At 56.7% G+C, this 27,428-nt stretch overlaps 2 protein-coding genes across 2 annotated transcripts; one reads left to right on the top strand and one right to left on the bottom strand.

Annotated features, from left to right (window-relative positions):
• Position 1: 1 nt before the first annotated feature.
• Positions 2–13,409, top strand: PKLR (pyruvate kinase L/R). The gene is made up of 11 exons (XM_075562749.1): positions 2–101; positions 1,297–1,479; positions 8,898–8,989; positions 9,080–9,211; positions 9,429–9,615; positions 10,061–10,331; positions 10,442–10,592; positions 10,883–11,035; positions 11,114–11,280; positions 12,645–12,826; positions 13,303–13,409. The coding sequence occupies exons 1-11, from the start codon at positions 2–4 to the stop codon at positions 13,407–13,409; spliced, it is 1,725 nt and encodes a 574-aa protein (XP_075418864.1).
• A 495-nt stretch (positions 13,410–13,904) lies between these two features.
• Positions 13,905–23,968, bottom strand: HCN3 (hyperpolarization activated cyclic nucleotide gated potassium channel 3). Its single transcript, XM_075562742.1, has 8 exons — positions 23,574–23,968; positions 20,543–20,972; positions 19,100–19,261; positions 18,596–18,814; positions 18,140–18,286; positions 17,654–17,894; positions 16,728–16,892; positions 13,905–16,266 (listed from the first exon to the last, which is right to left on the bottom strand). The coding sequence occupies exons 1-8, from the start codon at positions 23,849–23,851 to the stop codon at positions 15,566–15,568; spliced, it is 2,343 nt and encodes a 780-aa protein (XP_075418857.1). The 5' UTR covers positions 23,852–23,968; the 3' UTR covers positions 13,905–15,565.
• Positions 23,969–27,428: the final 3,460 nt, after the last annotated feature.

Genomic DNA, 27,428 nt, shown 5'->3' with positions numbered 1-27,428 from the left:
CATGTCCCTCCAGGAGCACAGAGCACCCCAGCAGACCTGGTCCTCGATCTCCAGGCCCCAGAGGGACCTGGCGAAGTCCATCCTGATTGGAGCGCCGGGCGGTAAGGAAGCTGTGGGCTGTGGTTGTCAGTTGCCGTCCACTCCGGTCGGGCCTGGCCATGTGCTCGGAGTGGACGTTCACTGTGCTTTGTAAGCATACAGCTCGACCTGCCTTCTGAGGCGCCCCTGGGTGGATTCCAACCGCCCAACTTCCAGCTAATGGCAGAGGGCTTAAGTGTTTGTGCCACACAGAGACTGGGGCCACTGAGCGGAGGGGGGAGTGAGGGTGGTGGGATCAGGAGTCTGCCCAACATGTGCTGCTACCCAGAAGGAATCTGGGAGGACCTGTAGCCTCTGGTCTCCTTGAAGTCAAGCTATAGGCCCTGCTGCGGGGAGCCTGCAGCATGAGGCCGGCCACGGGCCACTCCCGTGGTTCCTGGACTCTGGCCCCTGGCATGGAGAAATCCCAGTGGCAGATGAGACCCTAGTGACATTTTAACCAGTCCTCAGCCCAGCGAGCCTCATCCCTCAGACAGACGCAGAGAGGCCAGCAGGCAAGCGAGCGGTAACATGGAGGGTGAGGCTACATGTGGGGGACCCAGGGCCTGGGGTAGCATGACAGGAGCTGGACATTTTTAGAAGAGGGAGAGAGGACCATCCAACCACCAGGGGTGGGAAGGAAGCAAACAGGGACCTTAGAAGACGGTTATGGAAGCAGTTCGGCAGGCTTTGCTTCCAGGCAGTCTTATGTTGGTCCTTTAGGTTAGCAGCCGATGGCCAACCATCACGCACACACACACACACACACTCTCACACTCTCACACACTCTCACACTCACACACACACTCTCACACACACATACTCACACACTCACACACTCACATACACACACACTCACACACACTCATACTCACACACACTCACACACACACACACACACACACACACACACACACACACTCCTGCCATCACTGGCTAACTGCAGGGAAATAGGGCCCTTCTCCATGCAGGTTTCTGACCAGACAAGGGTGAGTGATTCTGAGAGTGGAAAGGGAGGGCCCGTTGTGAACCGGGCGGTAAGATGGGCTGAGGCTCAGGCAAGCCTCCAGCTAACGGACAAGGCGCCAGGGTGATGAGGGACTGGTGTCGCCATCGGCAAGAACTGGGACTTCGAGTTCCAGAGCTTGGGGGAAGAGGTCAACGGTGAGAGCTGAGCCAAGTGTCCCAATCACCCCACTGAGCCTTCCTCTGCGGCAGGGCCAGCGGGGTACCTGCGGCGGGCCAGCGTGTCCCAACTGACCCAGGAGCTGGGCGCTGCCTTCTTCCAGCGGCAGCAGCTGTCAGCGGCCATGGCGGACACATTCCTGGAGCACCTCTGCCTGCTGGACATCGACTCGGAGCCCGTGGCCGCCCGCAGCACCAGTATCATCGCCACCATCGGTAAGCGCCCCCATCCCACCAGCCTGCAGCCTCGCTCAGGGCCTCTCTGGTTCTTTTGTTTCCCCAAGGTGATTCCTCGTGGCCTGTGCCCTGCGAGATGGTTTCAGGTCCAACCAGGTTGCTTATCCAATAAATACGAGGAAGCGTAAGATGTCCATGGGGACCTTCCACCATCTTTCCATTCCATTCTCCCATGAGGATTGTGAAGCCCCCTTCGTAATGAGGAGCCCTGGTCACTCGTTGGCAGTTTGAAACCACCAGGCCCTCCACAAATGAAAGATGAGGCTCCGACTCCCATAAAAGACGTACAGCCGCTTTTCACAAGCAACCTAACTGTGGGGGTGCACGGACTGTGAATATTATATCAATAACACTGTACCCACAGCCCTGCTTGGGCAATGGGAGAATGGAAATCGTGTCAGAGTTGCATATTCAGCCGTGTAAAGCAGGCTCAATTCTCCCATTGACGTAGTGTCCTTACAGCCGCATTCTTCCCACACATGAGGCTTCCAGGAAACTCTCTGGCTTTGAGCTGGATCTGGGGAAGATCTTCCCTGCTGAAATCGGGACACAGGTAACAGCCCTAGAGCAGGTCATACACAGGCTGCAGATGTCACCCCACGGATGACAACACAGAGGAGCGGCACCTAGGAGAATAAAACACGTGAACTTCCGAAGACTCCATCAAAAGATGAAAACAGAATGGATTGCAATGATGGACACATAACAAACACCCCCACCCCGCACTTCTAGGGGGAGGGACAACAGGAACCTGGGGAAGACAGACTGTGGTCAATGTAAGATATGAAAATAATAATAATTGATCATTTTTCAAAAAGTAACGGGGATAGGGGGATAGGGAGAGGTGCTGATACCAAGGGCTTAATAGAAAGTAAATGTCGAAAAAATAATGATGGCAACATATGTACAAATATGCTTGATACAGTTGATGGATGGATTGTGATAAGAGCTGTAAGAGCCCCAATATGATAAGCTTTTAATTAAAAAAAAGAAACAGATGAATCATCAAATAGATATGCTATTTTCAAATCTTAAAAAAAAATTAAGTGATTAAAATAAAAGGTCAGACACTGGGAAAATAGATATAGCAATAAAGTAACGGACAATGATGAGACCCAACATAACACCCACAACCGTAGCCCAATTAAATAAACAAAGCGTAACAGACAGTAACAAACGCTGCAGAAGATGCAGTGAGATTGGAATTCTTCCAAGGCGGCAGGCTGCTGAATCGATGCAAGCCCTGTGGAAAGCCACCCGGTGATTTCTGAAAGAGCTGGGAATAGAAATAGCAAAGGGCCCAGCAAGGCCATTGTTGGGCATACAGTCCAAAGAAATGAGACGTCTCAGAAACAGGGATGCTCTCCCATGCTCACTGCAGCACAGTGTCCAAGAGCAAGACATATGGATTAAAAGTCCATCAATCCCCTCATAACTGGACCCATTGACTACATCAGGACAAATGGAGAAAAGTTTGAAATTGTCCAGGAAGTTGTCTGCTTGGATAACCCACAATCAATGGTCATGGAAGCAGTATTCCAGAGATCCAAGTTCATTTTTCCTGAAGTAAATCTGCCCACAAGATCTCTTTGGAGCACTGGAGAGCTACTTTGAGGGCTACGGTGTGCCTGAGCCGAGCCATGGCATTCTGCCCTGCCGCACATGCACGTGAAAGTAGGACAGGGAATGAGGAAGACGGTGGAAGGGTTCCAGCATTAGGATTGTGGTGTTGGGGAACTGTCTTGAAATTGCCATGGACTGGTCAGAGGCGAAGCTCATCAGTACTGGAAGAAGTACGGCCAGAGTTGCCCCTCAGAGGCTTGGACAGCAGGAATCCTTGGTGTGTCCATTGGACATATTGCGAAGAGAGACAGGCCCTGGAGAAGGACATTGTGTTTGCCAATGTGGAGGGGTGGCAGGAAGAGGGATCCCACACCCCGTGGCTGTGTCGTAAGGCTGAGGCGGAGGCATGAGTGTGAGGATGGAGCAGGCCTGGGCAGTGTGTGGCTCTGTTTGGAAGGGAGTCGCTCTCGGTCAGATGTGGATTTCAAGGTAACTAGCACTAAGTAATGCAAGCAGCCATTCTTACACTGTGTAGTCTCGCTACAAGAGAAAATAAATACCATGCACTCACAGCATGAAAGACCTGCTTGTTGTCTCATATGGCACGTGGTAGGAAACAGATATGTAGGCTAAGGTTTTAGGCAGTGGGTTTCTCCCTTGGAATAAGTTGGGGGGCGGGGGTGGGGTGGGATTGTCACTTAGCAAAAAGAAAGACGTACAGCCATGGAGATCCCGGAGGGCAGACCTACCATGTCCTCCCCTTGCTGGGAGTCGGAGCGGACTCAATGGCAGCAGGTTGCCTCCGGATGGAGCATGCCCTAGACAGGGCTCTGGGTTCTAGGCAAAGGTCGGTGGGGAGAAAACAAGAAAAAGTTTCTTCCTTCGGGGAAAGGGCCGTCTCTCTGGCTAGACCCATCAATAAACAACACCACCAAAATAATAATAAATAACAAAATATAATAAAAAATGAGTTAGTCCAATCACTCAGCCATCCACCCAGTCCCTGGCCCTGGCACGGCAGTCCCCGACCCCAGGACATCTGACTGTGAAAGGGGAGAAGCTGTGGCCCCATCCTCTGACCCTGGTCCCCTGCCCTGCTCACAGCTGCTTTCCGCCAGCCCGTCCTTGCAGCCACGGCTTCCGTCCATCGCCCCGAGTCCTCCTCTTCTTCGCCGCTCTCCTGATTTATGACAACGCACATCTTCTCCCGGGGACTGGCCTCTCCTGACACCACGCACAAAGTGCACAAGACAAAGTCTCACTCCCTCGCTTCTAAGGACTCTGGTGTACTTCTTCCAAGACACAGCTGTTGGTTCTTTTGGCAGTTCACGGTCCTTTGGATAGTCTTTGCCAGAACCAGAATTCAATGCATCCGTCCTTCTCAGGTCTTCGTGACTCACTGGGCAACTTTTACTCTTCCTCACTCACTGCCATCGAGTGGAAGCTGACGGGTGGAACTGTGTCTGTGAGTTTCTGAGACTGTCACTCTTTTAAGGGTGTAGAAAGCCCTGTCTTTCCCCCATGGAGAAAGTTTCAAACTGCTGACCTTGTGGATCTCAGCTCAACGCATAACCACTATGCCACCCGACTTCCTACTTTTATTTTATTTTATTAAATCATTTTATTAGGGGCTTATACAACTCTTTTTACCATCCGTACATATATCATTTGTGTCCAGCACATTCGTACATATGTTGCCATCATCATTCTCGAAACACATGCTTTCTACTTGAGCCCTTGGTATCAGCCCATTTCCCCCCTGCTCCCCCTTCCCCGGACCCTTGATAATTTATAAATAATTATTATTCTATATCTTACACCATCCGACGTCTCCCTCACCCAGTTCTCCGCTGTCTGTCCTCCAGGGAGGAGGTTACATGTAGACCTTGTCATCCGTTCCCCCTTTCTCCCTCATCCTCTCTCCACCTTCCCGATATCGCCACTCTCACCACTGTTCCTGAGGGCCTCATCTGTCCTGGATTCTCTGTATTTCCAGTGTACATCTTCTGGTCCAACCGGTTATGTACGGTAGAATTGGGATCATGATAGTGGGGGGAAGGAAACGTTCAAGAACTAGAGGAAAATTGTATGTTTCATTGTTGCTACACTGCACTCTGACTGGTTCATCATCTCCCCACAGCCCTTCTGCAAGGGGATGTCCAATTTCCCCCAGATGGGCCCTGGGTCCCCACTCTGCACTCCCCCTCATTCACAATGCTATGATTTTGGGGTTTTTTTGTCTTTGATGCCTGAAACCTGATCCCTTTGATGCCTTGTCATCTCACAGGCTGGTGTGCATTTTCCATGTGGGCTTTGTTGTTCTTTAGTTAGATGGCCCCTTGTTTATCTTCCAGCCTATGGGACCCCAGATTCTATATATTTTGACAACTGGGCACCATCAGCTTTTTTTTTTTACCATCAGCTTTCTTTACCGCACTTGCCCTTGCACCCACTTTGTCTTCAGTGTTCGTGTTGGGGTAGGTTGGTGTGCTTCTTTGATGTGGGCTTTGTTGTTTCTTAGCTAGATGGCCGCCTGATTGTCTTCAAGCCTTTAAGACCCAGATGCTGTATCATTTGATAGCCAGGCACCATCAGCTTTGTTCACAACTTTTGCTATGCACCCACTTTGTCCTTAGTGATCTAGTCTGGACAGGCCGGTGTGCTTCTTCCATGTGGGTTTTGTTGTCTCTCAGCTAGATGGCTGCTTGTTTATCTTCAGGTCTTTAAGACTTTAGGTGCTATATATTTTGGTAGCCGGGCACCATCAGCTTTCTTCACCACATTTGCCTGTGCACCCATTGTCATCAGCGATCGTGCCAGGCAGGTGAGCATCTCTGACTGCCGAATTGTTAGAACAAAGTGTCCTTGTGTTGAGGGAGTACTTGAGCAGGGGCCCACTGTCCATCAGTTTCCTTAATACTAAACCTATAAATATATGTACATAGATCTATTCCCCCCTCATCATATATAAACATATTTACATCTTTATATGTCTTTATTTTAATCTCTATGACTACCCTTTGCCTCCTAGTTCTTTCCTGTTTCTTTGTACTTTCCTCTTTATCCCACTATCATGTTCTGCCTTCATTTGGGTTTCAGGAATTCCTCTCGGTTACATTGCCCTTGATCCAGCCCTGCCAGACCTCCCACACCCTCCTGAGACCGACTTTGGATCCCTTGTAGTTCCCTTGTCCCTGGGGAGTTCCTACTTTTATAATTAGGCACCTGTTAGCCAGTTCCGAAACCACACAGACGTTGCAGGTGCTGGTTACAGCAGCACCCCCACTTCTACTGGACCGAAATCCATCTTAGTTCCCTCGCACTGCTAGCCCAGAAGCACCACCACCAGCGACTCTAACCAGAGCAGTTTCTCTGCTACAGTTTCGGAGGCTACAAACCCTAACTCGAGGGGCCTGTTGGGGAAGGCTTGCTCCCTGTGTCGGCACGGGCGGCGATCTTTGTGTGGCTTGGCATGGCTCTTCCCCCATCTCCATGGCCTGCTGTTCACTTGCTTGTTCAATCTCTTCTCTATCTCAAAAGAGAGTGACTCAGAACACAACCTGCACCCTCCTGCCCATTAACAACACAAGACAGCCCAGGTGGCACTCGCCCCACAGGCAGAGAGGCTCGGGTAACAACACAGTTCAATCCGTATCATCATAAACATGACACAGTTATTGGGGATTATGTATACCAAAGAATATAAAATGTGTTTATGGACATGTCACTAATGAAAGCCTGATATCGTCTATATCACTCACTACTCACAAGTCAATTCTGACTCATAGTGACCCAAGGTAAAATTGGGTTATAGACAAGATAAAATGGTCCATGTGGGTTTCTGAGACTGTCCCTCTTTATGGGAGTAGGAAGCCTCATTTTCCTCCCAAAGAGCAGTTGGTGGTTTGGAACTGCCGATCTTGAGGTTAAGAGCTCACTGCGCTACCCACTAGGACACCAGGGATAACTTTAGCTATGTATTAAAATGTAAACAAAATTATACTTAGAAAAGATTTGGGTGGGGGGAGTAAGCTAATATGCTAGCTGAGAAGAAAAATCGAAAACCCATCATGGTAATGGGGCAACAGTAGTGTGAGGGTAGAGGTGAGCTACAGTCTTAAGTCAGGGGGCAGGGGCAGGCAATATTGAGCAAAGCCTGGAAGGAGCTGAGAGAATTCACCCTGCCGACCTCTGGGGGAGAGGGTGCCCAGCAGAGGGGATAGCCAGCGCAAAGCTCCAGATTCTAGGAGGCCAGTGGGGCTGGCAGTCACCTAGAAGAGCAGCAGCAGGAAAGACTGGAGGGCCTGAAGGCACCCTCCTGGCACAGTGGGTGACACATTCAGCTGCTAAGTGCAAGGTTAGTGGTTCAAACCCACCAGCTGCTCCTAGGGAGAAAAATGAGTCGTCTATCTACTCCTGTAAACATTTAGTCTTGGAAATCCCAGAAGGGCAGTTCTACTCTGTCCCATAGGGCCACTAGGGGTCAGATTGACTTGGCAGTGGATGGGTAGGGCTCTGTGGGGTCACAGTTAGAATGGGAAGGGGGCTATCCCTTTGAGTGAACTGGGAAACCATTTCCGGATTTGTAGCAGAGGCTCTCCATGACCCTGCTTCTGCCTGGGCAGAACTCTCCTGGCTGCTGCATGTGGGTAGGGAGAGGGGGGAGGGCAAGGGCAGGAGCTCCTTCTGCAGTATTCCTGGGAGGGGCTGAGGCACAGTGGTGGGAGTGGAGTTAGCTGGCAAGCGGTCAGATTCCGAATATAACGTGGAGCTAGGGCGGACAGGGTACCCGCGTTGGGATGGAGCGGGGAGCTGAGAAAGACAGGATGCCTGGGGTCCAGGTCAATGTCCGCGGTTTGGGCCGTGAGCCAGAAGAAAGGCAGCAAGAAGCACCAAGCAGAGCAGCCTGACCTGGCTTTGGGCCCGCAGCCTCCGAATCTGGGCCTCCGCGCCAGAGCCCGGCTGTGGATTCTCCAGGTGCAGCTACAGGTGCCAGCTGCTGCGCGCAGCCTCACTGTTTGGTCCATCCAACCATCCTCAGGCAGCGGTGAGGGTCACATGACGGATTCGCGGGACTCCTCCCCAGGCCTCTCAGACACTCCACGGGGGTAACCTTTACTGGGAAGGCAGCAGATACAAGAGACTCTGATGAGCAATAGGACCCTAGCTGAAAGGAGAACTGGCTTTTGAGGAGAAAAATAATAATGAAAGACCGAGCAGCAGGTGTCTAGGCCGGTGGGAGTGATCTCATCAAAAGGAAAAGGGTGAGGAATAAAGTGGGGGAAGAAACGCTTCTTTCCATCCTGAGTCTGGTGAGCAAGAAGATACCTCCATGGTGCATGGGGACCCCAAGTTAGAGGGGCTAGTTCCCCACAGAGCAGGACTGAACTCACTGCTCCCCAGGCGGCAGGGGGTCTCTCAGCTCTAAGCCTCTACCCCCACTGCCCTCCCCAACACCCGCCCTCCAGAGTTCCCGAAATTCAACACCTCCATCACTGTCAACACCCGGGTTCTCAGGCCTAGCTCGGGCCGCAGGCCTTCTCCTCTTGTGAAGGCTGACAGTCTGGGAAACCCACAGGGGCTGCTCTACCCTGTCCTGCAGGCCCGCTGAGAGTGGGGATCCCCTCTTTGCGGGAGTCCTTTTGTTACGGAAAACCCAGGCCAGGCACCCCAAGCCTCTCTAAGAAGCCCTGACCTACCCAGACGACAACGTCCATGTCGTCGGCAGCGAGGGCGGTGGGCTTTCGGACGGGCTGCGAGGGCGGTGGGAACCAAGACCCCCTGGGCCGGGATGGGTGGGAGGACTGGGTGCTCAGCGGGCTCTCCGGTCCCAGGGCCGGCCTCTCGCTCCGTGGAGCGCCTGAAGGAAATGATCAAGGCGGGCATGAACATAGCGCGGCTCAACTTCTCCCACGGCTCCCACGAGGTGCGCGCGGGCGCCCGGGGCGGGGACGGGCACGGGGGGTGGGGGCGCCGGGCTCCGGATTCTGAGAGCCTGCTCCTCTCCGGCCCCCAGTACCACGCCGTGTCCATCGCCAACGTCAGGGAGGCGGTGGAGAGCTTCGCAACTTCCTCGCTCAGCTACCGGCCTGTGGCCATCGCTCTGGACACCAAGGGCCCGGAGATTCGCACCGGGATCCTCCGGGGGGTGAGAGGCGGGCCTGGAGAAGGGCCTCCGGTGGGATTAAGGACCCGCGGGAGGGGCCCTGGCGCGGGGGACTTGGCCTGGGGACCCCGGGAGAGCCGCGCATCCTGGAGGGCGGGCGGGCGGGCGAGGGGGCGGCGCGGCGCTGTGGGCGGGGCCGAGGGGCGGGTCCAGGGCAGCGTGGAGACCGCGCTCACGTCCCCTCTGGCTCCGCCCCCAGGGCCCCGAGGCCGAGGTGGAGCTAGCGAAGGGCTCCCGGGTGCTGGTGACGGTGGACCCGGCGTTCCGGACACGAGGGGACGCGGACACCGTGTGGGTGGACTACCCCAATATCGTCCGGGTCGTGCCGGTGGGGGGCCGCATCTACATCGACGACGGGCTCATCTCCCTCGTGGTCCTGGACACTGGTGCGGACGCGCCTCTCGCCCTAGCCCCGCCCAGGCACTGGGCGCACCCTCTTCCCTCGCCCCTGTAGTCAGGCCACGCCTCTCTCCGACATCCCAGGGTCCTGTTTTTGTGGTTTAGTCGCCCACCTGGTTCTATTCGGTACAAGGGCCAGACCAGGGACGGAGAGGCCCATAGGGCATGGTCAGCACTGGGTTCCCAATAAGCAAGGTAAACCCGGGCTTATGTGTGCTTCTACCCCCATCTGTAGGAGACCCCGTCTCTTCTTAGCGTCACATCTACAGTTCTGCTTCTAGAGAGGGCTGGCATCTGTCTCTGTCCTCGCCCCACAGAATCAAAGCCACTTGAGTGTCTGAAATTGTTCCAGGCAGATTAGTAAGTAAACACAAGTCACCCTGCGCTTGCCCTGTTTACCGGATATTCTGACCTCGCTGGCTCTCTCAACAGGCCCAGATGGGCTGGTGACAGAGGTGGAAAATGGCGGCGTGCTGGGCAGCAGGAAGGGGGTGAACCTGCCTGGCGCCCAAGTGGACTTGCCTGGACTATCTGAGCAAGATGTCAAGGACCTGGCCTTTGGGGTACAACATGGCGTGGACATCATCTTTGCCTCCTTTGTGCGGAAGGCCAGCGATGTGCTGGCTGTCCGGGCTGCCCTGGGGCCGGAAGGACAGGGCATCAAGATCATCAGCAAAATTGAAAACCACGAAGGCGTGCTGAAGTGAGGCTTGGTCACTAACTGTCCCATCAGACCCTGTGCCGCCCCCTCCACCCCTTCTTCTGCTCCCCCCGACCCCCTCATGGGTGCCTCCTGACTCTCCCACCCCCCAGGTTTGATGAGATCCTGGAGGTGAGCGACGGCATCATGGTGGCCCGAGGAGACCTGGGTATCGAGATCCCAGCCGAGAAGGTTTTCCTGGCTCAGAAGATGATGATCGGGCGCTGTAACCTGGCAGGCAAACCTGTTGTCTGTGCCACACAGGTCTGGATTGGGCCTGAGCCCTTGGGCCTGGCGGGGATGGGGCACCTCAAGGGAGGAGGCCCACCTTTGAGGGCTGTCTTGAGTGTTGCTCTCTAGCGTTTGATCCCCAAACACAGTGACTTTAGGGAGACATCATGTCACCCCTCCTTTTCAGAGGAGGAGCCCCACTGTCAGGAGGACCCAGTGTGGGTCTGAGGCTCTGGGTCTCACGGGGCACTCAGAGTGTGGGTGTCGGAGGGTTGCCTGGGCAAAGCCCTGTCTGGGCACCTGACTCCCTGAGGTGCCCCTAGATGCTGGAGAGCATGATCTCGAAGCCCAGGCCGACTCGGGCCGAGACAAGCGACGTGGCCAACGCCGTGCTGGACGGGGCAGACTGCATCATGCTGTCGGGGGAAACGGCCAAGGGCAGCTTCCCTGTGGAGGCCGTGAAGATGCAGCACGCGGTAGGAGCTCAGGATGCGGGCACGTGGGCCAGGGGACCAAGCCGCTTCTGTGGCCCCCTGACCTCCTGCTGCCTGCAGATTGCCCGTGAGGCAGAGGCTGCCGTCTACCACCGGCAGCTGTTTGAGGAGCTGCGCCGGGCAGCGCCACTGAGCCGCGACCTCACCGAGGTCACCGCCATCGGGGCCGTGGAGGCCGCCTTCAAGTGCTGTGCTGCTGCCATCATCGTGCTGACCAAGACTGGCCGGTGAGGGGCCACTGGGGACGTCTGTACTGGATGGACTTCGGGTCAGGCCGGCCATGAACCTGGGTGCCGTCTGGCCCTCGGTGATGAGGAACAGCTTCTGGGACAAAAGGAGAGGAGGTAGCTGTGGAAATTGGAGGCCGGGAAGGCAGGTCCCGGAGGGCACTAGTGCCAGTGCGCCCAGGAGTCTGGGAGAGGAAGGTGGTCCTACAGTGCACACCGACATGGAGGCTGTTTGGTGTCCCATCCATTTTATCCACAAACAATCTCATGGTGCTCTCTCATGGAAAGACCCAGAAAGTCTGAGTTCTAGTCTTTTCTTGGGAGCCCTGAGTGAGCCGCTCAGGCTGTGCCCCCTCAGTTTCCTCCTCTGACGGCGCTGGGAAGCCCAGGGGTGCAGCAGGGGCGGGGCGCGCTCAGCTGCTAACCTGATGGGCTGCTCTAAGGGAGAAAGGCGTGGCAGTCGGTCCCATAAAGGTTCCAAAACCCAAACCAAACTCCCCGCCATCGAGTCAAGGCTGACTCCTAAGAGCCTTTTAGGACAGGGTGGAACTGCTCCTGAGATCCCGAACCTCTAACTCATTACAGTGTGTAGAAAGCGCCATCTTTGCCCTGTGGTGTGGCTGGTGGTTTCAAACTGCTGACCTTGCTGTTAGCAGCCTGGCGTGTAACCACTAAGCCATCAGCTTTGGTGCCGGTGCTGCGTAGCCCTACAGGGCTAATTGACTCGACCTCAGGGGGTTTGATGATGGAGCTGGTGGGCCTGGGAGGAGACCATGGAGCTGGGCTGTGTGTGGGTGGGGAGGCTGTAGGGGACGCCATGGTGGAATTTGCACTGTCCAGATAGGGGTCCCAGGTTCTGTGCCATGCCAGTGCTGCCTAGTAGGTGGAGACTGGCATGTTGCTGTGATGCTGACCGTGTTTCAGTGGTGTTTCCAAACTAAGACGAACTAGTAAGAAAGGCCTGGCTATCTCCTGAACTAGCCACGGAAAACCCTAAGCATGGTCACGGTCTAGCCCCCAACAGCTTTGGGGGTGGTGCAGTGTTTCCTTTCATCCCGAGTGGGGTCATCATGTGTCAGCATCCGGCTGAGTGACAGCTAAGGACAACAAAACGTCACTTTAGGAATTAAGCAGTGTGAGTGGACAAATTCACATGGGCTTTAGGTGTCGCATGACCTCATTGGTTACCTGTCTTCCTCGTGCGACAGAAAGGATTAGGTATTCCTGTTGCCAGGTGAGCACACCCAGTTAAGTACCCAGGGTCCCACAGCTTATGGGTGCTGCATGGAAGTTGTGCCCAGACTCATGTCTGCTGGTCCAGCCCCTGGTCGCGGCTCTGGGCTGACCTTCTCTACCTCCTCCAGCTCGGCCCAGCTTCTCTCTCGGTACCGACCTCGGGCCGCGGTCATTGCGGTCACCCGCTCGGCCCAGGCCGCCCGCCAGGCCCACCTGTGCCGAGGAGTCTTCCCCTTGCTCTACCGTGAGGCTCCAGTGGCCGTCTGGGCAGACGATGTGGATCGCCGGGTTCAGTTTGGCATTGAAAGTGGTGAGTTGCCTAGACACCCCCCCTCCTGCCAGCCCCTCTGCTGTGGTGCCAGATTGGCCCTGTGAGGTACACTGAGACCCACAGATCGCGGAGGGTCTTGTTCCCTAAATAAGTCACCAGTTGCTTCCTGAGGAGCAAGAGCCAGGCTGGACTTAGGACACGGGAGAGGAAAGGGGGAAGGGGGCCCACTTCCCAAGAGCAGAAACTGAAACAATGTAACTTACAAGTAATACATGCTCAGCTCATTCCTCCACCAGCCATGGCAACCCAGCTGGACTGCAGGCTTGCTCTTTAGCAACCACACCTCCCATTCTACCAGGAGACACACCTGGGGTCCATACCCTATGGTCACCAGTGGGATTCATTAGACAGTCTGTACCAGGTTCCTTCCTTCAAGAGCTGGCTCTTCAGAGATCAGGGAGGTCTGCTCTCTGACAACCCCTAGTAACACCCTGCTGTCTTCTCTCCATGCCCAGGAAAGCTCCGCGGCTTCCTCCGTGTTGGGGACCTGGTGATTGTGGTGACAGGATGGCGGCCTGGTGCTGGCTACACCAACATAATGCGGGTGCTGAGCGTATCCTGAGATGCCCCCAGCTCTGACCCGGACCACCCTGTACCCACCCTTCCTCCCAGCATCCTCTTCCGGACACCCCTCTTACAGCCAGCCCCTCTACCCAAACCTCCCAGTTCCAGCCCTCATCTGCCATCCCTCTCCAGTTCAGGGGCCCTCCCCCTCTCCACGCCACACAGGCCAGCAGAGCACTGTGCACCCAGCAGTGCCAATTGTATTATATTCCCTGCACCCAGCCCTCTCATCAGGGCCCCAAGACATGCTGAGCCTTTAATGCCAGCATAGCAGTTTAATTCCATGCCCAGGTCCGCCCATTCCTGGGGGGGGGGCGGGGGGAGTGCAGCCAGGACCGTTTGTCCTCTCTCCACAAAATCGCTATCTTAAAAACGTTTTGTGTCCATGCAGTGTGATGTGCTCATGTGTGGCCCGAGGACCTGGCATCCCCAAGGAGAGTACCACCTCCTCCCGATGGGATGGCCTGATGCCAGGGCAGTGCTCCCCCCTCATGGTGACAGAGGCTGACACCCACCCTTTTTAGAGAGCCCAGGGGGCTGGGCACAGTAATGGATGCTGCTCTCATGCCCCATTGGACACGATGCCCTGCTGTCTGTCCCTTCCTGCCCACCTCGCACCCACACACAAACCCGGAGCCAGGAGGAGTGTCTCCATCATCTTTTAAAAAGCTGTTTGGAAGTGATTATAAAACTTTCCTTACACACCAAGGACCCCAGTACCCACACACCCTGAAGGAAAGGGGATGGAGAGGCCTGAGTGGGAGAGGGGACAGGAAGGGCGCAAGTGTGTGTGTGAGAGGATTCTCTGGTCCCTGAGAAGGCATTGGTGCTGGCTGGCTGGCTGGCCTCTCCCTAGGCTCCCCCCGCCCGGCTGCTGCACCAGCCTCAAACTCAGCAGAAGGAAAAGAAACCACCCATAAAGTGAAGAGCCCTCCTCCCGGACTTGGGTGGCCCTCCGGTGACCTCAGTCGAGCGACAGTCCAAGTATTGCTGCTGATGGAGTTAGACAAGGGCCACAGGCACCACCAAGACTGGGTGGAGGGCAGATGAATGGGTGGGTAGGTGAACGAAATGAAGTAGTCACCAAATGATGACCCTCCACCCCGCTGTCCTCTGAGCCATGCTGACTCAGCGGCCCCACGTGGGGTTTCCAAGCATGTACCTTTTTTACAGGAGCAGACAACCTCGTCCTTCTCCCAAAGAGAGGCTGGTGGGTTTGAACTGCTTATGGTTAGCAGCCTGACACCTAGCCCACGGTGCCACTGGAGCTCCTTCATACTAAAATTTGCTAATGAATAAACATGTAACATTAGGGTAGGAACAAATAAATAAGGTGATTGAATAATAAATAAATACAGACAGACAGAAGGAATGGGGTTACCATCATCTAAGGGTTCAGCCACCTGCCCCCTCCTAGGGGGGATCTAGGCTAGCCCACTATGAAGTTGTCTTGGGCCAGTGATCCCTGGCTTTAAGGGTCTGGGACAGAACAAGGAGGTTTTGCCACAGAGACTGCCGGGAACATGTCAGGTGGTGTGTGTGTGTGTGTGTGTGTGTGTGTGTGTGTCCACTCAGAGGGAAGGCAGGGAGAGTCTGCAGACAGTAGTGAGGGCAAAAGTGGGTGTCCAGGCTGGGGACCCAGGGCATTTGCTCTTGGCAGCCATGGAAGCCCAGTTGGCAATGCCAGGCAGTGCTGAGGAGAGGAAGGTACCTGGCCCAGGCAGAAGCTGCCAGACCACAGGTAGGGTGAGCAGCATGTGGAGACATGAAATGGCTAGGACTTGGCAGTGATGGTGGCGGCAGGTACTTGTGCTTATAAGGTGGGATCACGGGCCAGAACTGCACCCGGCAGGACCATGGCCCCAGGGTGTCCCCACCTAAAAGGGCTTGGAGTCACTTCTACTTGGCAGTGGCCATTATGGAGCCTGACCCTGTGGCTGGGATGTGGCGGGCACTTGGGCCACGTGATGAAGATGAGTGGATTCGGAGAGTGTCAGGCTGCAGGGCCTGCACCGAGGACACAGACCAACTTCTTGGATGGGAAGACGTTCCTAGAGGACAGTGGTTCAGGTCCCCTCGGTCTCTCAAAAGGCATCTGCCCCCAGGTACACAGTACTGCACCCCGAGGGCTAAGGCCAGCTAAGCCCAAGGGGCTCACATGTTGGCAGAGAGCTGGGGGCCCCGAGGAGCAACTGGCTCAGGCACTGGTGGCCTGGGGGGCTGGGCTGTCCCTAGAGACTTGGCCAGGAGCCCTGAGGGGGGCAGGCGCTCATTTCCTGAGCCCTTCCGCCCAGGAGAGCCGTCCCCTGCTGCTCGCTGTGGCAGGGAGGGCTGGGAGGCTGAGAGCGGGCGGCCCCGAGGTCCCAGCCGTTTTCCGCCACCTCCTGGTGGGGGACCCAGCAGGGAGACTTGGGAGCGCCCAGCCCTGGACAGGCTGGCATGTAAGGTTCGGGCAGCTGGGGCAGGCAGACGGGAAGTGGATGCCCATGGCCCCCGGACCAGCAGAGGGGTGGCTCGGACAGGCACCAGAGGGGACGCTGGGGAGCCTGCTGAGCGGCGAGCAGAATGGGCAAGGAGAGCAGCTGGAGAGTCAGGCGAGAGGGGCAGAGGGCCCCGCTGGTGAGTCAGGGCAATGGCCACGCTGGAGGTCACAGCAGCTGCCTGTAGGGGCGCGTGCACCAGGGGCTCCCACAGCACCGGCTTCCCACTGAGCCGAGCCCCTGTGCCCGGGGCCAGACCCCGAACGCCCCGTGCCATGTCTCTGTCATGCTGCACCAGGTGCTGCTCCAGGAGGCCACTGCTGCTGCCTGGGCTCGGCTCAGAGCGCTTCCGCCGCAGGACAGAGTTCTTCTTCCCTGCGAGTTGTCCAGGGAGGGAGGGGTTAGGGACAGGGAAAGAATCCCAAGAGGAGTGGGACAGAGGGAGTGGGTGAGAGGAAAGAGATGGGAGTGGGGGTTCCGGAGGTGGTGAGAGGTGGGGTTGGGCAAAGGTGGCCAGGGCAGGGCAGAGGGTATCCCAGAGAGTGAGCGTCAGTGGCTGGCAGCGGAGGAAGCCTCCAGAGGATGGGGTAGGAGACACAAGGAGATTAGGACACTGCTGCTCTGTTGAAAAGCCTGTGGGGGGCTTTGCTGGGATGGGGGGGAGCCTGGTTCTGGAGCAGGGGGGGCTTTGCTGGGATGGGGGGAGCCTGGTTCTGGAGCAGGGGGGGCTTTGCTGGGATGGGGGGGAGCCTGGTTCTGGAGCAGGGGGGGCTTTGCTGGGATGGGGGGGAGCCTGGTTCTGGAGCAGGGGAGGGGCTGGGGCAGGCCAGCCTCACCGATGCGGCGCAGCCGGTCCATGGCCACGGTCTCGAAGGCCCGGCGCATCATGGGGAACTCCTCCAGCACAGCGTTGAAGTGGTCCACGCTGAGCGAATAGAGGCGGCAGTAGGTGTCAGCACGCACGCTGGCCGTGCGCCGGCCCCGGGTCAGCAGGCAAATCTCTGCAGGAGTTGGGGCGGGGTATTCAGAATCAGTGTCCCGGAGCCCCCTTCTCACCAGGCTGCTGCTGCTGATTCAGCTTCCTTAGGCTCTTCCCCAGACTTGGGGGGGGGGGGTGGGCACCGGTGATGACCCCGTGCTGCCGGGAGGGTCCGTGTGTCTGTCCAGCTCTCCGGATGCCTCTCTCTGGAATGCTGCCCGGCTCACCCCTCACTCTTTCATCTCTGGCGGATGGACCCAGTCCCCAGGGCTCCAACCCCAGGGGTGGGCCCAGGGCTGGAAGCAGGAGTGAGTGAACCTGAGGGCAGCCCTAGGGGAGAACAGAAGTTCCCGAGGGCAAAGGGCCAAGTGAGGGGGGGCTGGAGGGGGCGTGCAGTGGGAACTGAGAAGGCCTAGGAGCCTCAAGTCACTTGGGGCAGCAGCTGAGCAAACTGTCCCCCCAACCAGGGCAGCAGTGAAGGGAGCCCCAAAGCTCGAATCCCTGCCTTGTTCCTCACCCACCACCCCCCATTCATCATCCAACCCTCCCCTTCCTCCCTTTAAGCTCTGAAGGCCCTCTGCTCAGGCCCTATCAACCTGGCTGTGCAGGGAAACTGAGGACAAGTCCAGGCCCAGGGGCTGGTGAGTGGGAGTGTTGTGCGGTGGGGAGGGGCATTGGGACACTATGGTTCTGCAGCATAGCCAGGCAAGGACCCTGATCTGGGGGAGCAGCTGCCCTCTCTCCTCCTCTCCTGATCCCCCTCCCTCCCAGAGGCTTGCTGACCCCCGAAGTAGGATCCGTCAGTGAGGCGGGTGTCCCGGGCGCCTCGCGCCAGCACACTCAGCAGCCCGTGCTGGATGAAGTACATCTTCCTGCCCACGGAGCCCTCACGCACCACGAGGTCCCCCGGCTGGAAGACCTCAAAGCGCAGCTTGGTGAGCACGGCGGTGACGAAGCTGGGGTCAGCATGGGCGAACAGCGGCATGTGGGCCACCAGGCCCCGGCAGGTGAAGTTAATGATCTCCTGGGAGGGGCAGGGGCAAGTCAGGCAGTCACTGCTCCCAGCCCACCCACCCTTGGTGCCCTAGCTCTGGGGTCCTGAACTCCTCCCGGGAAGCCCTGAGCAGAACCACCTACCCAAACAAGTCCCTGCCATTCCTCCCCACGCCTCCTCCATCCCCATAACACCTTTGTGAGAGATTCTAAGCCCTGAAGGCCCCCCAGAGTGTCCCTTGCCCCTACCCCCACGCAGCATCCCCAGGAGCCCACCTCCCGCAGCGGCTCGCTCAGCTCGCCCAGGATGCTCTCCTCGTCAAACATCTTGCCCTGGTAGCGGTGCTCGTAGTACTCGTGGATGCGCTGCCGCGTGTCGGCCGGCAGCTTGTGGAAGGACATGTACTGCTCCACCTGCTTGTACTGCGGGGCCGCCACAGAGGTGAGTCACAGGCCAGGCGCAGTGGGTGTGGCGGGGAGTCCAAACAGATGGGTACGCAGGGCCGCCGAGCAGCACAGGAAACAGTGGGCGGCACACGCCACAGGCCAAGAAGCCAGATGCGGGCAGAGGAGGGGTCCAGGGACAGGGCACACGGAGGATAGGTATGAACAGGAGGACGAGGAAGGGCGCAGAGACCAACAGGGGGACACATCATAATGAGCATCGAGCCGAGCAGCCTCGGGCTTGGGACCCCTCCATGCCCACACTTCCTTCTCCTGCCCTCCACTGACCTTCTCCTGGTACTGGCGCCGGGAGGAGTCGAGGGACTGGATGAGGGCGGTGGCGTGGCCGATGAACATGGCGTAGCACGTGGCTCCCACGATCATGCTGAGCATGGTGAGCCAGACGTCGGGCATGCCCACGGGCGCCTGCTGCCCGTAGCCGATGCACAGCATGTGGCTCATGGCCTTGAACAGGGCGTGGGAGTACTGGCGGCCCCACGAGTGGTTCTGGGGGCAGAGCATGTCACAGAGCTGTGCTCGGTCCCTTCAGAGCCCCCTCCCCTGCTGCCCCTGCCTGCCTCTGATTCCCAGGGGCCGTGCTAAGGCGGAGGGGGCCTCTTTTGCCTTGCCTGCCTGCCTTACCCGCTTCCTCCAACATGCAGACATTTCTTCAGGATCTCTTCCCCTCTGCCGCGCCCCCCTTCCCTCCCGCCCTCCTGTCTTCACTGGTCGTCCCTTGACCATCTCCTGCCTCCTGTCCCTGGTGCCCTTGGGAGGCCCCGGAAGTCTCACCACCATGTGGTTGATGGCGACCCAGCAGTCGTCGGGGAAGTCCTGCAGCATGGGCACCAGGAACTGCAGGCAGCCGTCCCAGTGGCAAAGCAGCAGCATCATGCCGATGAGGTTGAAGATGCGCACCACGGCGCTGGCCAGGTCGTAGGTCATGTGGAAGATCTGAGGGGTCCGAGGAGGGGCCCACTGTGGACAAGAATCCCTCCCTGCTGGTCCTCCACCAGTCCCAGCCTCACAAATTCTCCCTTTGAACTTCTCCCAACCTCCTGAGATCCAAAGCCACTGCCATTGAGTCAATTCTGACTCACGGTGACCACCAGCACCAGGTAGAGATACCCATGGGTTTCCGAGACTGAAACTTTTTACAGGGGTTGAAAGCCTTGTCTTTCACCTGAGGAGTGGCTGGTGGTTTATGAACTGCCAACCTTGCGAATCGCAGCCCAGTGTAGAACCATGAAGCCACCAGGGCTCCTCTTGTGCGGACACACAGGACAGGCTGTGCTCCTCCTGCCATTGCTGTACCATCAAGACGAGTCCGACCCAGAGTTACTGTACGGACAGTACAACTGTCCCAGAGGGCTGCCCGGCTGTCACCATTAGGAGAGCAGATCGCTGCCCGCTTCCTCCTCCCACTGGGCAGGCTTTACATGGCCACATTGGTTTTTAACTACTACCATGTTACAGACAGGAAAAGGGCAGCCACATGCCAGGGCCACTTTGTGCCACAGCAGAGACTCAAACTCCACGGATGGCTTAGGCTGGACAGGGGAGGGCATTTCACAGGGCACTGACCCTGGGGCGTGCGTCGTGTGGATAAGAGCCCGCAGCCTCTTCCCCTCCACTCATAGTAACAGCTAACTTACTGAGATGAGGCCAGGCCAGCCACTCTTCTCAGACCCTCGCAACCTGTTCTCGCTTAAGACCAGTGCGGCTAGCATCCCGCTTTGTGGAAGGGGAAATGGAGTCTCAATGTGGGACATACCAAGACGGGGCTCGGCCTGCAGTCAGTGAGATGCCGAGCACGTACTGTGAACCCAGGCGCTGAACCTCAAGGTAAGGCTGGAGCCAGCTCTTCTGTAAAACCAACCAGCCCACCATCACAGCCACCCGGCAGAGAGCTTCCAGCCAGCCTCCTCTCTCCCCCAGCCAGCTTCTTCCACAGCCTGCCACTCCTTCCTTCCTAGCTCCCTCGCCACATCTCATGCTCCTGCCAGCATCCAACTAACCCACCCACCCCCACCTCCCGCTTGCCCAGCCCGCCCACTGCGCTGGGTTCCACTCTCCTCTGTCACCACCCCATCCTGTCCCCTCCCGGAACCCTCAATCTGCCTCTGCTTCTCCCTCCCCACCCACTTTGGAGAGGGCCCACCCATCATCCACCCCTTGGAGCCCCCAGGAGCCTGGCCCACAGCCCCATCCTGGAGCACCCCCTGCCTGCCCCACCTCCTCCCACTGGTGGATGTATCGGATGAGGCGGGAGAGGCGGAGCAGCCTGAGCAGGCTGAGGATCTTGGTGAAGCGCACGATACGCAGGGCCCGGGCCGTCTTGTAGACCTCTGCGTCCAGGCGAGGCTCCAGCTCCACCACCAGGAAAATGTAATCCACAGGGATGGAAGAGATGAGGTCCACCAGGAACCAGGTGCGCAGGTAGCGTGTACGGATGGCCCGAGGGGCCAGCAGGATCTCCGCACCCTCTTCAACCACGATGCCCGTTCGGAAGTTGAGCGCCAGGTCCAGCAGGAAGAAAGTGTCAGAGAGGACGTTAAAGACGATCCAGGGGGGGGAGTTCTCCTCTTTGAAGAAGGTGATGCCCACGGGCAGCACAATGAGGTTCCCCACCATCAGCAGCAGCATGATTAGGTCCCAGTAAAACCTAATGTGGGGGTGGGACGGGGAGTGAGTCCACGAGGCCACCAACAGCCACCTGGCTGACAGAGATAAACAATCCGGGGGGGCCGAGAGTGGGCAACAGTGCAGAACAACGAATGGCCACTTGACCTTGGGTGGAAGTAAATTGGGACCACCAAGCGGTAGGATGGCAAAGTTAAGCATTCGCTTAACCGGCCAGCAATCCCATCCCTTCTCAGAAATGCCCTCAGCACCACGCCCAAGGAGACGACCGGAGTGCATGTACCAATAGAAGAATGGACGATGGATATGTACACGGAGTGCCTGCACATCGCAGGTCACTCCACAATCACGATTCCCTCTCCCCGCCAGTTCAACCTGGCTAATTCCATGTTGAGAAAGAGCAGCCAGACGCAGAAAGGAATCCTATCAGGTTATCAAGTTCAAAACCGGATGAAACTCAGCCGGCATTGTATTAGGGGCTCATGCAAAAGTGCTGACTACACATGAAAAAAAAGCACGGGAAGAACGCAGTGTGGATTCCACAGGAGAACCCGAGGGGGGTTTCTGAGGAACGGGCAAAGTAGCCTCTCTTGACCTAGATAACTGTTACATGGGAGGCTTGCTTTATGATCAATGGACACGTGTACATGTATGTCCTATGCCCCTCTCGAATAGATATGCTAGAGACTACCCTTATGAACTATCCTAAATTTTAAAAATAAAGTACCCTGTGTTACTCTCAAAGGCTGTTGCCAAAAAATACCCCCTGAGACAATGGAAGTGACAGTGCTATAAAAGCTCTAGTTGGTGGCATGACTCACCCGCTCTGTCTCCTCTGTGGGAGAGGTTGCTGCTCTCCCATTGCCAGCTCTCTGCCCCTTCCTGATCTGGGTGCTCACACCCTGGAGCCTTCTGCACCTCCCCACCACTGCTGGACCTCTGAGCCACCTCTCTGCCTGGATCAATTCCTCGGTGTACCAAGGATCTGCCCTCTCCCCATCTGAACTGAGCTTTTCAAGGCTGCCCTCCCCCCATCGGCAGCCCCTCCAACAGGGCTGCACAGCCAGAGGCTCCACAGGAGGCCCCCCCCCCCAGCAAGCGCAAAGCTCTATGTGTCCTTCCTCTCCACATGCCCTCCCACTTGCACCAGGACTGTATCCAAGACTGGGCAAGGGCAGGAGAAAGGGGCAGCCACACTGCTGTGGGGGCAGCTGCAGAAAGAAGAGGCCAGGAGGGAGCTGGCTCAAGGTCCCTTTGGGAAAAAAAAATCACTGGACAATCTTAGGGTCTCCATGACCGATCGTGGTTTAATTTCCAGGAAACAGCTTCAAGCAGCCAGCCAGACCCAGTGCCTGAGATCCAGACTGCAAAACCACTCCTGCCTACGACCTCTGCAAGGGGGTTTGGTGGTCTCCAAGTCTAGGCTTTCCCTGCAGCTTCCAGGAAAGCTCTCAGAGACTGTGCTTTGACCCAGCATGGCCTGACCCCTCTCCTCCTTCTCCCTCCTGAACCCCTGAGCGGAGATCCTGTTCTGCCTGCTGGGAGAAGGGAGGGAAAGAAGGTCTGCCTAACCATGGTGCGTCTTCACAGCCTGACTCACACAGGCGGTCACAAGCCCCGCGGGTGATGCAGGAGAGAGGGCAGGGAGCAGCACGATCATAAGGGGGATACATGGACTCTGGGGATGCAAGGGGGGCGGGGTGGGAGGGACACTCACAAGAGGCTAGAAAAGGTGCACTGTAGGGATGGGGATGAGGCAGAAGAGCTGGGTGGGGGAAGTGAGAGGAACAATGGGCGAAGAGGCACATTTGGGGAGTGTGTATCTCTGTGAATTCAAGATGATGTCTGTCTCTGGTTGTGTTTTCAGGCTTCCTGCTTCACACCTCATCTCCCTGCTCCTCCGGTAGCTGTCCAAAAGCTGCCCTTCATCCCCCCCAAGGACAGGCCGGCTGCGCTCCTCCCCTAGCGACCTTGATGTAGAGGTACAAGCCTGATGGGCTCAAGAAATGGCCCCACCCCCACCCCTCCCTCGGAGTCACCTGGGCGGTGGCTGTGCCCTTTCCCTGCTACCTCAACGGCTCTGAGTCGCCGCCCCGCCCCTCCCCCTAACACTTCAGCACCAGGGACAGCTCCAGGATGCCCACCCCCTTAATTTTCCTGATGGCCTGCCCTGCCGAACTAGGCAGGTGCTGGAGGTGGTGGGGGCGTAGCGAAGCTCGGCTCTTGCCTCCAGCTGCCCCCGAGCCGAGCCGCGGGATACGACAGAATATCCCGGTTGGCAAGCAAGAAAGGCTGAAGGAAGCAGCGGCTCCTAACGCCAGCAGTCCCTGAGGTCCAAGTGGGGTGTTCCGGTTCCCGAAACGGTAAATCCAGGGCCCCAGAGATCACTGATGTCTGCATGCCCCTTCTGGTGCCCCAAGTCGGAGAAGTCACCGAGGACCCCCGGCCGGGGATCTCCTACCCAGGAATTCCCGGGGAGGTGGGAAGAAGTTACTCCCCCGGCACGCCCTGGGACCCCAGGGCCGGCAAGGAGGTGACCGCGGAGGGTGGAGCGGACCCAGCCCCTGCGCCGCAGCCCACGCAGCGGGTCCGTGCGCCCCGCGCCCCGCCAGGCCCCCAGTACCGGAAGTCGCTGTAGGGGTGGATGATCCAGGCCCCCGCTGACTTGACCCGCTCCTGCTCGATTTCCACGGCTTTGTGGCTGCCGAACACGCGGAGGGAGAACTTGTTGACCGTGGGCTGGAGCAGCGTCCTCAGCTGCCTCCTCTTGGGCTCCGGTCGGGACCCGGGGGTCGGACCGGGGGCCACGGTCGCAGGCGCCGGGGCAGCGGGCGGCGCCGCCTCCAGCCCAGGGGTCGCCCCGCCGCCGGGCCCCGCCGCCGGCCTCGGCTCCGCCTCCATGACGCCCGGCCGCTTAGACCCGTGGCCTCGAGGACCCCGCCGCCGCCATCGGGAATCCTCTCCCGACCCCTCCGGGAGCCGGAGCGGGCGCAGCCCGGCGGGCCCGGAGCGGAGGCGGCTTCGGCTGGGAATGCCGGCGCGCGGGGCGGAGGGGGTGTGTGCGACAGACTCGAGGGCGGGTGGCGGGCGGGCTGCGCTGCGCCCCCTGGCGAGGGCCGCGCGAAGGGCCCGCGGGGGCGGAGCCGGCCGAGCTTCTTCCCAGGCGGGGGCGGGGCCAATGGACTCGCGCCTAGGAGGGACTCCGGTGGGCGTGGCTTAATAACTGGAGGCGGTTCTCCACGTGAAGGGCGGGGCCGCACTCCGGGAATCGAGGGGCGTGGCTTTGAGTTAAAGGCCTTTAGCCACTGGGAGTCAAGGGGGTGGAGCCACCTGCTAGCGGCGGGAAAAGCAGACCAAGCATTGTATCTCCAGAGCCTGGGGAGGGCAGGGGCTGGGTGCCAGTGGGAGGGATGCAGCACAGCCCTGGAATCCTTCCTTACCCTCCGCCGCCGTGGACTTCTACCCTCCTGCTTTTCACCTTCGGTCCCTCAGCACTCTCTGATCGCCAAACTTCTCCCCCTAGTATTTTCATTTCCGAATTCATTCTGCCAACCTTCACCAAGGGTGACTCGGCCTCTACGTGGATGCGGAGGACACCAAAGTGAATATGAAAATCCCAGCCACGGAGGATGCGTGTCTGTGCCCACGGACAGACGGGGAATACATTTAAATTACAGTGCTATGTGACCTGAAAAGAGCTCTGGTGGGACCACCATTGATCATTTGGCTGTTAACCGTCAGGGTGATCATGGAGTGTTATGTGAATCACAGGAACCCAACATGCAGCAGAACAAAACGCTGCCCTGCCCTGCGCCGTTCTCATCAGTGTTGCTGCGTGTGCATTCATCCCTGCAGCCACTGTGTCAATCCATCCCCTTAAGGGTGTAAGCTTACAAGAAGAGATTCAAGTCAGTCACGAGACCAGGTGGGTTGCAAAGGGCCAAGTTTATTTTTCTCGCCTGGGTGAAGACAGGCTGAGGCAGTACAGCCTATCCGCCCAGGCTGAGGCTACAGATGCATCAACCCCGAGCTCAGGGACCTTACGTAATGTACTGCACCGAAGAAGGAAGGCATGCACTTGGCCCCTCGGGTGGGAAAGCCAGGCTGAGGTCTTCTTGATCGATCGGCATCACGAGAGCTCCAGGTGGCCATGTTCGGTGGTCATCCTTCCTGGCTCGCTGACTCCTCCGTGGTGGTCACTCACTGCCCTTGGTTCGCTGTTTCTGACAAAGGCCCATTCTCTCCTGTTTGTGCAGGACTTTTTACAGGTTCCGCCTTGGGGAAGAACTGTACAGGGTGGGCTCCGGGCAAACATGGAGGACCTTTGGTTCCCAGAAGACTCTATTAAGTCTTTCAAAGGGTTTTCTTTTTCTTTTTTTATAGTTTTATGTATTTATTATTAATCACTTTATTGAGAGCTCTCACAGATATTATAATAGTTAATTAGATCAAGTATAATTGTACAATTGCTATTTCTCCTTCTTTTTTTGCTGATCCTCTACCAAGCATGGCATCTTCTTTCAAAGACTGATCTTCCCTGAGAAGAATCCAAAGTCCTGCTAACTTTGCTTCCAAGGATCATTGTGACGATACTTCTTCCTAGATGGAATTGTTTGTGCTCTGACCGTCCGTGGTGTATTTAATATTCTTCATTAGCCCTGCAATTTGCAGTAAAGCCCACAACCCTATGGGACCTTTCTACTCTGGCACATGGAGTCCCTTGGAGTCAAAGCTCAGTCAATGTCATCCGAAAACAACACAAGTCCCTCAATTCTCTTCATCTTCATTTCGTATTGCTAAGGGAGCCCTAGAGCAGTGGTTCTCAACCTGTGGGTCACAACCCCTTTGGGGGGCGAATGACCCTTTCACAGGGGTCACCTAAGACCGTCAGAACCTCTACCCATCTCCAGGGGGGTCTGCCCACATGCAGAGATGCCCACATAGGAGTACCAGGTGAGAAGACTGTTACCCATGCTATACAATGCTTCAAGACAAAATTTCATTTATTTGTCATTAGAAATAAATAGTTCACAATATAGAATTATATATTGTTTTGTGATTAATCACCATACTCTAATGATGTTCAATTTGTCACAATGAAAATACATCCTGAATATCAGATGTTTACATGATGATTCATAACAGTAGCAAAATTACAGTGATGAAGTAGCAACGAAAATAATGTTATGGTTGAGGGTCACCACAACCTGAGGAACTGTATTAAAGGGGCGAGGCATTAGGAAGACTGAGAACCACTGCCCCAGAGGGTCACTAGGAGTTGGAATTGACTTGAACTGGCAGTAGAACTATGATCTTACTTCAATCCTTTAGCATTTTCACCAAACTTCAGATGCCTCTGCAAGGGCTTCCAGTCTTGCCCGGCCCTGCTCTTTCACCTTCTGCTGGAATGACCTTCGTAAAATCCAAATGTTACTCTATCAGCCCCTTGCTTGAAACCCTTCACAATGTCCCCTTTTTACATTTAAATTTTTTAGCATGGCATACAAAACCCTCCAAAAATTGGACTCAGTGTCAACTCCATCTCTTCTAATAGTCACACTCTTGAAACTCGTGTTCTAAGCATGCTGAAATGCCCTCTCCCCGCCCTTCCCCCAACCAGTTGCCAGCACCTTGACTCCCACTCCGGGCCACCCTAGAGCAGAGTGGTGCCAGTAGAGAACGCTGTTTCACAGGGGTTTCGAGAACTGGCAGTTTGCCATTCTTCTGGATGTTTTCAGAAGTGCCACTGGGTAGACGCAAACTTCCAACCTTACAGTTAAACCAAAGCATGGAACCCATTGCTGCTGAGTCCACATCTGCTTGCAATGGCACTATAGGAGAGAGTAGAACTGTCCCCTAGGGTTCCCAAAGCCGTGGCTGTTACAGAAACAGGGTGCCTTCTCCACCTCCCTGTGGAGCAGCCAGTGAGCTCGACCCACCAGGCTTTTGGTGAGCAACTGACTGCCTAACTGCTGTGCCAGGAGGGATCCCTAACAGTTTGGTTAGCAACCAAGAGCGTCTGGCAGTTCCCTGAAATGTCTTGTTTGGCCTTCAGCCTTTGCCAAGGTGTTCTCTGCCCGATTCTCCAGTTCACATTCCACTCGTTGGTTCAGAGGGACTATCTAGAGTCTTGTTCTTAGGAGCCTTCAAGTCAGCCCCCTTCTTGTGGTGCTCCTGTGCACGCTGAAACCTGGTGCCTCCCACTCCTGCACCATATCAAGGATGTGCTGCAGATCAGACAGCTGTGAGAGCTTAGTCTAGAACTTTCTTACAGTTGGCAGTACACTCAGATCGGCACTTGTCCCCCGCGACTGCCGTTATTTGTTTACCCATCAGTATCTCATTATAAGAAATGTAGGAGGGGAGAAAGGGGGAACGAATCGCAACCATGGACACATAACCTCACACCCCGCCTCCACCCCTTCACCACCCCCACCCCCCGGGATGAACAACAGAAACTGTGGGAGAAGGGAGATGG

The sequence above is a fragment of the Tenrec ecaudatus genome, chromosome 1 (assembly GCF_050624435.1).
Source record: "Tenrec ecaudatus isolate mTenEca1 chromosome 1, mTenEca1.hap1, whole genome shotgun sequence".
Classification (NCBI taxonomy): Eukaryota; Metazoa; Chordata; class Mammalia; order Afrosoricida; family Tenrecidae; genus Tenrec; species Tenrec ecaudatus.
The sequence above is the reverse complement of the archived record's forward strand: the minus strand, read 5'-3'. Positions and strand labels throughout refer to the sequence as shown.

Coding starts and splice junctions, on each gene's coding strand:
- PKLR (XM_075562749.1), top strand. CDS start 2: ATGTCCCTCCAGGAGCACAGAGCACCCCAGCAGACCTGGTCCTCGATC. Junction 8,990..9,079: donor TCTCCCACGGCTCCCACGAG/GTGCGCGCGGGC, acceptor TCCGGCCCCCAG/TACCACGCCGTGTCCATCGC. Junction 9,616..10,060: donor CCTCGTGGTCCTGGACACTG/GTGCGGACGCGC, acceptor CTCTCTCAACAG/GCCCAGATGGGCTGGTGACA.
- HCN3 (XM_075562742.1), bottom strand. CDS start 23,851: ATGGAGGCGGAGCCGAGGCCGGCGGCGGGGCCCGGCGGCGGGGCGACC. Junction 20,973..23,573: donor CACCCCTACAGCGACTTCCG/GTACTGGGGGCC, acceptor CCCCCACATTAG/GTTTTACTGGGACCTAATCA. Junction 18,815..19,099: donor TCGCCATCAACCACATGGTG/GTGAGACTTCCG, acceptor CTCTGCCCCCAG/AACCACTCGTGGGGCCGCCA.